The sequence below is a fragment of the Gekko japonicus genome, unplaced genomic scaffold, assembly GCF_001447785.1.
Source record: "Gekko japonicus isolate JY-2015 unplaced genomic scaffold, Gekko_japonicus_V1.1 scaffold84, whole genome shotgun sequence".
In the NCBI taxonomy this organism is placed as follows: Eukaryota; Metazoa; Chordata; class Lepidosauria; order Squamata; family Gekkonidae; genus Gekko; species Gekko japonicus.
In genome coordinates, this window is record NW_015159712.1 from 352678 (window position 1) to 361037 (window position 8360).

An 8360-nucleotide genomic window follows, 5' to 3' on the forward strand; every position below is an offset into this window, starting at 1 on the left:
GATAGTAAATGTGTACAGTATCAAACTACTCTTGTATGACTGAGGAAATCTGTGACTTATTCTTAAGAGTTCAAAAACTGTTCTGACAAAGCTGGGGTGACCAGTCCTAATAGAAGAGGAGGAGGAGGAGGAGAAGAAGATTGGATTTATACCCTGCCTTTCACTCGGGAGTCTCAGAGTGGCTTACAAACTCCTTTCCCTTCCCCACAACAGACACCCTGTGAGGCAGGTGGGGCTGGGAGAGCTGACAGAAACTGCACTTTTCAAGAACAGCTCTTATCAGAACTATTGGCTTGCCCAAGGTCATCCAACAGCTGCAAGTGTTGGAGTGGGGAATCAAACCCGGTTCTCCCAGATTAGAGTCCATGCACTTAACCACTACACCAAACTGGCCCTTTATTTATGCTTCCCCATATGAGGCATATAGCTGTGTGTGGGATTCAGCATGGTGTAATGGTAAAATATTATTCAATGGAGTGGGGAATCAAACCCGGTTCTCCCAGATTAGAGTCCATGCACTTAACCACTACACCAAACTGGCCCTTTATTTATGCTTCCCCATATGAGGCATATAGCTGTGTGTGGGATTCAGCATGGTGTAATGGTAAAATATTATTCACAAGGGTAGGAATGATGCTTAGTTCTGTTGAGCTAGAAGTATATAGAGTGCTGAATGTTGGTATAAGCTTAAATCCTGTTCAGCCCTGAACTTCCTGGGTGGTTCTGGCAAGTCCCATGCTCTCTCAACTCAGCTTTCTATCTACTGAAGACTAGCTCAGAAGCTGTGGCAATGAGACAGCTTGGTGCACTACCTTACTGAGATATGGCTTTTTCATGACAAGAAGACAGCATCTTGTTCAGTGCATACACCTTCCAAACACATTTTGTCTTTGGTAGGACAGGGGAGGGTCAATATCCTCCAATCCTGTACCATCTCAAGAAAAATGGAGAGCCCTGACCTTTGCAGAGGCTCAGTCTCCCCTTGTTTAGAAAGAGGAGACAAAACTCCTACACATGCAGTGAAAAAAAGCCTTCTATGCAAATCCTTTCCATTGGCAGGAAGGATAAAATATAATGTGTCCTTACCACACTAGTCTGGACCTACATTGAACATTAGCTAAAACAAGCTGTAAGAAGAATTCGACAGTGGAACTCCATGCTTAGGGAACTCATGCAGCTTCTATCACCAGAAATCAGGATTTTATTTTTTTTACAGCATGAGATTTCCTATTATTGTATCAGCCTAAATGGCCTGTGAGATACCTTTTGATTTTGTTTCTTCGAAGAGATCTGTTGCATTTCCCTCCAGGGTGGTACTTTCTTGTTCCACCAAAGCATCTCCCTCAATAACAGCAGATGCTGCCAACAGTTCTTGTAATTCTGCCTTCTCTGAAACAGCCACCCCATCTGACAGACTTGCTGGTGTGTTCTCTCCCAGGGAGGCAGGATCAGCCTGAGGCGCTGCTAACCAGTACAGCAATTCAGTGCCAGCAGCAATAGGAGAACAAACCCGGATGTCGATCTCTCCATTGAGACACTCCAGTGTCACATTTGCCGCCTCTTCATTCCAGCTTTGCTTCACCAGACTGCAAAACATGCCATACCAAGCAACAGCAGCCAATTTAGGATCAATCCAAAGTACAGAAGTTACACAAGGAAACAATGCTCAAGAGACAGCTTTGCTCATCTGGGGGGGGGGGGGAGAAAGCCTTTCTAATAAACAAGCCCTTTATTGACAGCCTCACTTCTTAGGTACCTAAGGTTAATATAGAACTATTTTGACAGTGGAGCACAAGGCACCTTAAAACCTTATCTTTCAATACATCTTTTAAAATACCGGGAGTGAGAATTACATGCCTGCTTGGGAGCTAGACCTATGTGCTGAAGGAAAGAATAATTAGGCCATTCTTTACATATGAACATATGAAACTGCCTTTTACTGAATCAAAGTCAGTATTGTCTACTCAGACTGGCAGCGGCTCTCCAAGGTCTCAGGCAGAGGCCTTTCACATCACCTACTTCACATCACCACATCTTTTAACTGGAGATTGAACCTGGGATCTTCTGCATGCCACGCAGATGCTCTGCCACTGAGCCACAGCCCCTCCCTTTGTTGGACGGGGCTCAGACTCCTCTGAACAAATCCAAATTCTGCTCCAAGGAAACCCAAAAGGTGAATACAGATGACCAACTTACTACATGGGAAATGTTCTTTGTTTTTAAATGTGCTAAAAAGTGTTGCAATAGAGAGGTTTTGCAATATTCTGGGTTGCCGAAGCTCTACTCCAGCTATAGACTTGTTCTGGTATCATGGACTGAAGATGTTAATTCCCCCTTTATGCACTGGTGCAGCATTTTGTCACTACTTACTGGTCTTTTTCTTTTTCTTTTAAAAATACATAAGGGATTTTTTAAAGTCCCAATTGCATTTAATTTAAATTATCCATGCAGATTTTCCACAAGTATTCTTTACTTAAGTGGCTTTTGCTTTATTTTTAATGGTGGCTCTCTTGTGAGCATGCACCAAACAAAAAAGGGGGCGAGTTCATTCCAAAGGCTGACTTTATCAATTAAAATCAATATTGTCTACATACACATCTACCTGCCTCTCAAACCATCATACTATACATAAGCAAAATGAGATATCAAGGTAGGATTTTTCCAATGAAAAACACCCTCGAATATCTCACCAGTGAAAAGGTTCATACAAATCACATGAACAAACAAGCACTTGTCATTATGAAATTTAAAAATAATGGAGAAAAAGGTGAACAAAACATTTCTTAAAAGTAGACTTGAATACAATCAGACATGAATACAAATAGTATTAATATTAATACATTAATTTTAAAAAATCAAGTTGCTTTGTGATCAAGTCCAATTTTTAATAAAATGCGTCATATAGGGATGGGCATGAACTGCATTTGTTTTTTGGCCCCCCGGAGGAGATTTTTTATTGCATTTTCTATAGACTACAAACTACAATAAAAAGGGAGGGGACAATTACATCTAAGGAGAAAGGAAAGAAAACCACTAATAACTAAAACCCCAAGTATAGGACTGCATTTTTGTTTTGTTTCCGTTTGTAGCTGTAGCGTCCTCTTATTTGGGAGGACTGGTTTTCACTTTAAATGTGCTCTTTGCTTTTGTAAACTGGGTAGTTTCTGCTGCCACCAAGAGTTTAAGGAATTCCAAACCTTCTCTCCTTTGCTGTTGGTAAAGTGACCTAGAGCTTGGGCTTTTCAGAGGTCTCTGTAGCCCTGAGGAAGGATTGAACTGAATTCTGGGTTAAACTTAAACAAAATAGGATTTATTGAAATAAGAACAAAATAAGATGCTGGTTAACTTTAACTGTTTTGGGGAAGAGAAACTCGTAAAATAAGCTGGCAAGGTATCACACACAGTCTTTTCATCATCAGATTCCTCTCTGACAGGAATCACTCTTTCACTGGATAGCCACACTGGCAAAGCTCTTTGTATTTTTGACTTTCTTTCAGATCTTTGGAGTTTCACTTTTGAAGACATATATACTGCACTCTAAACTCTTTAATTTTCCACATAGACTCTGTTCGCTCACTGACTGACTCTGACTCCAACTCAAAACTCCAACTGATTTCTCTAACTGACTTTCATAACTGACTGACACATCCACAAAGATTCACTTCAAAAACTCCTCCCACACTCTCTCATCCTCCAATCACACCACAGTTGTCTCCCTCAATCACTCTACTCTGCTATCACTGCACTCCAACCAAATATTTAAAGAGACACACACACTCTTAAAACAAGGAATCATTACAGTAGCCAAATCATGAACCTATAGGAACCAGGAGGTTGGTTCGTAGCGGTTCGTGACCCCTGCTTTCTGCTCCCTGCTGCTTTTGGTTCTTCATGAACCGCCACAAACTGCCTTAAAGTTTGTGGAAGTTCGTGAACTTCAGTTTGTGAACCACAAACTGCCCAAAATTCGTCATGAACTTATGTTTGTGAGCCAGTTTGTGGCCAGTCATATGCTTACTGTAGCAGAAAGATAAAAGTACTATAATATGGTAAATATTAAGATTTGATTTGCACATAATTATAAACTTAGCTTCTAACAAGGTCTGGTTTATAATCAGAATGCATGAACTCACCCAACCAACTTATTATAATTTGAGCTATTTTACCCAGCCACCTATCTCATCACGTGTATTATTTATTTAAACATGCTTGCATATTGCTTCAAGCCCAAGGTTCTCAGTGTCGTTTATGAACAAGAAAGGCTGTCAAGAAGACTATATTATCATCATATTTCTGTTCTTTTTACCTCTTCCAGCTGGATATCTTGTCACAAGCCTCTTTCCAGCAGGGTGATGGAAATATCTGACACAGAGAACAAGAAAAATCCTGATTAAAAAGTCACTGTAGATCCTAAGCCAAGAACTGAGCTAGCCTCTTTCTCTCAAGGCTGAATTCACACAATCAAACTGATATACTAAGGATGGTGGACCCATAAGAATTACACCTTAGTAACGTAATCACTTGTCACTCAACAAAGTTCAGAGAATCAGGTATTTTGAGGCTGCCTAACACATACTGCAAAAGAAATGCAACAAGTGTGGTGAACTGTCTCCCTGTCAATGCTTCCTCTAAGCTCTGGAGTCTTGTGAGCAAAAATTCTACTTTCTGAGCTACTGGCATTAAAGTTGTGAGCGAGCCATTTGGCCACTGCATAAATTAGTTTGCTCTGGAGCCCTCCTTCCTGAGCTAAGACAAAAATCTGTGAGCTGGAGGCTAAAAAACTGTGAGCTAGCTCACACTAACTCAGCTTGGAGGGAACACTGGCTCCCTGTAGTATCTGATGATGGAGTTGTCATTCTGTTGTAGCATCATTGCATGAATGAATGTTCTAGATATCTATTATATTTTTACTTGTCCTTCTTTTGACAAACACAAGGAGATGTACATGGCACTTCCCTCCTACATTTTACTTTTTCAACAACCCTGTGAGCCAGGTGAGGCAGTGTGGCTCTCTACTCAGTTGCAGTCACTCTGTAGTTATCCTTCAAGCAGTGTAATACTTGAAAGAGTCAGTATGGACTACTTGCTGTATGTGGGAGACCAAGCAATAAACTTTAAGGGTAGCCTTGGACAAGTCACTTATGGAAGATGATATGGTTCGGTTGTAAAGCACATGCCTTACATACAGAAGGTCCCAGATTCAATCTTCAGCATCTCCAGTTAAAAGATCATAAAAGAACCATGTATGCCACCCTGTGGATCACAATGTGTGGATCACAACAAACTATGGCAGGTCCTTAAAGAGATGGGAGTACCAGACCACCTCACATGTCTCTTGAGAAACCTGTATAAGGGCCAAGAAGCGACAGTTAGAACCGGATATGGAACAACTGATTGGTTCAGCATAGGAAAAGGAGTACGACAAGGATGTATACTGTCACCTTGCTTATTTAATATATATGCAGAGTACATCATGCGAAATGCTGGCCTGGATGAATCACAAGCCAGAATTGAGATTGCTGGGGATTGCATCACCATAGAGAAGAGAGAGCTTTTTTCCAGCTGTTCCCTACCTAGGCATGAAGTCTTCTGGAGCACCACACTAGCTGTTAAAAGTGTTAGGTAAGGATCTGTGGACAAGGATCTGGATCTGGGAGACCCTACTTTGTAAAGGTAACTCATTGGCGATAGGGTTGCCAGCTCCGGCTTGGGAAACTGGGCTGAGGCAAGGAGTGGAAAGCACATGGTGAGTTCCTGATAGAAGGTAAGGGATTTTTCTTTCTCCCTTTGCCTTCGTAGCTCCTGTGTGGGAGCTGAGAGAGAGCTGGGTTCTTTGTAGCCTGATAGAGAGTGGTTCTGTTTAAGTATGTTTGGGGCTGTTTGTGATCTGGGGGTTGTTGGAGGCTGAGTGAGTTGCTGTGGAGTGCTGTTGATTGCAAGCTCTGCGCCCTATTGTGCTGGGCTCTGCTGTGCTGGGCAGGAAGGAGCCTTTTGAAACAAAGGGCTGCTCCTTGCCAGAGGCAGAGCTGAGTCAGCTGTGCTGAGGCAAGGAGTGGAGAGCACATGGTGAGTTGCTGATAGAAGGTAAGGGATTTTTCTTTTTCCCTTTGCCTTCCTAGCTGCTGTGTGGCTCTTAGCCTGTGGGTCTTGCTTGGAGGCCTTGTAAAAACCTGAGTAGAGGGCTGCTACTGAGTTCTGGTGAGAGAACTGCTAGCAAGGTAGTCATTTGGTCAGTCTCAAAGTTTTCAGGGTACATCACCACAACAAGAGTTTATGTTGGACTTTGAGGGAAGTTTCTGAGGCTGTAGAAGATAGATTTGCTCCTAGGGAGATGGATAACGAAGGATCTATTCCAGTGATGTGCCAGGGTTGTGCCATGATAATTTTTCTGCCTTGCCAGGAAATGCATTATACATGCTGCAAGTGCAAGCTTATAAGAATTCTTGAGGAGAAGGTGGGAGAACTCGAGGCACAAATCTGTACACATGGCACTTCCCTCCTACATTTTACTTTTTCAACAACCCTGTGAGCCAGGTGAGGCAGTGTGGCTCTCTACTCAGTTGCAGTCACTCTGTAGTTATCCTTCAAGCAGTGTAATACTTGAAAGAGTCAGTATGGACTACTTGCTGTATGTGGGAGACCAAGCAATAAACTTTAAGGGTAGCCTTGGACAAGTCACTTATGGAAGATGATATGGTTCGGTTGTAAAGCACATGCCTTACATACAGAAGGTCCCAGATTCAATCTTCAGCATCTCCAGTTAAAAGATCATAAAAGAACCATGTATGCCACCCTTAATTCCTTGGAAGAAGCGTAAGATAAAGGGTACCAAATAGATTTACAGATATGGTCACTACCTTCAATGTAGGTAAGATGAGATGTATATTGGACTCCATAAATGATCAGTCTGAACATAGCCAAAGGATGATGGGGCAAAATGCATGGTAAACTGGACCCTTGAACCACTCTATAAGTGGAAGCTGGGTTCGTTACGGGAGCATGAAAGAAACAGAAAGAAGCAGTAAGATAAAATCAGGTTTCAAGACCCTTGTACCTTGCATCACCATAGAGAAGAGAGAGCTTTGGTCACCACAACTTTTTTCAGCTGTTCCCTACCAAGGCATGAAGTCTTCTGGAGCACTACACTAGCTGTTAAAAGTGTTAGGTAAGAATCTGTGGACAAGGATCTGGGAGACCCTACTTTGTAAAGGTAACTCATTGGCGATAGGGTTGCCAGCTCCGGCTTGGGAAACTGGGCTGAGGAAGGAGTGGAGAGCACATGGTGAGTTCCTGATAGAAGGTAAGGGATTTTTCTTTCTCCCTTTGCCTTCCTAGCTCCTGTGTGGGAGCTGAGAGAGAGCTGGGTTCTTTGTAGCCTGATAGAGAGTGGTTCTGTTTAAGTATGTTTGGGGCTGTTTGTGATCTGGGGGTTGTTGGAGGCTGAGTGAGTTGCTGTGGAGTGCTGTTGATTGCAAGCTCTGCGCCCTATTGTGCTGGGCTCTGCTGTGCTGGGCAGGAAGGAGCCTTTTGAAACAAAGGGCTGCTCCTTGCCAGAGGCAGAGCTGAGTCAGCTGTGCTGAGGCAAGGAGTGGAGAGCACATGGTGAGTTGCTGATAGAAGGTAAGGGATTTTTCTTTTTCCCTTTGCCTTCCTAGCTGCTGTGTGGCTCTTAGCCTGTGGGTCTTGCTTGGAGGCCTTGTAAAAACCTGAGTAGAGGGCTGCTACTGAGTTCTGGTGAGAGAACTGCTAGCAAGGTAGTAATTTGGTCAGTCTCAAAGTTTTCAGGGTACATCACCACAACAAGAGTCTATGTCGGACTTTGAGGGAAGTTCCTGAGGCTGTAGAAGATAGATTTTCTCTTAGGGAGATGGATAACGAAGGATCTATTCCAGTGATGTGCCAGGGTTGCACCATGATCATTTTTCTGCCTTGCCAGGAAATGCATTATACATGCTGCAAGTGCAAGCTTATAAGAATTCTTGAGGAGAAGGTGGGAGAACTCGAGGCACAAATCTGTACACCGAGGAACATTAGGGAGGAAGAAAGGTTTTTAGATGTGAAGGAAGAGGGGCTCCTGAGAGAACAGCAAGAGCTAGCAAATCCTAAGCAAGAGGAAGGAAGTAACAAGGAAAGAGGAGAAGGTGGGAGAACTCGAGGCACAAATCTGTACACCGAGGAACATTAGGGAGGAAGAAAGGTTTTTAGATGTGAAGGAAGAGGGGCTCCTGAGAGAACAGCAAGAGCTAGCAAATCCTAAGCAAGAGGAAGGAAGTAACAAGGAACAGGTGGGTGAGTAGAAGAATGTGACCTCAAGGAGTAAGATAATCAGAAAACATAGCCAATGAAGCTGAAAAATCGCT

The 8360-nt window shown here is 42.9% G+C and overlaps 1 protein-coding gene across 1 annotated transcript in view; it reads right to left on the minus strand.

Annotated features, from left to right (window-relative positions):
• Nucleotides 1-8360, minus strand: part of ZNF408 (zinc finger protein 408) — a 15163-nt gene that overhangs the window by 2764 nt on the left and 4039 nt on the right. The window contains exons 3-5 of the mRNA XM_015407122.1: nucleotides 4307-4362; nucleotides 1264-1586; nucleotides 932-1008 (exon numbers count right to left, since the gene is read on the minus strand). Coding sequence (XP_015262608.1) covers nucleotides 932-1008; nucleotides 1264-1586; nucleotides 4307-4362 — 456 coding nt within the window. The remainder of the gene's footprint in view (nucleotides 1-931; nucleotides 1009-1263; nucleotides 1587-4306; nucleotides 4363-8360) is intronic.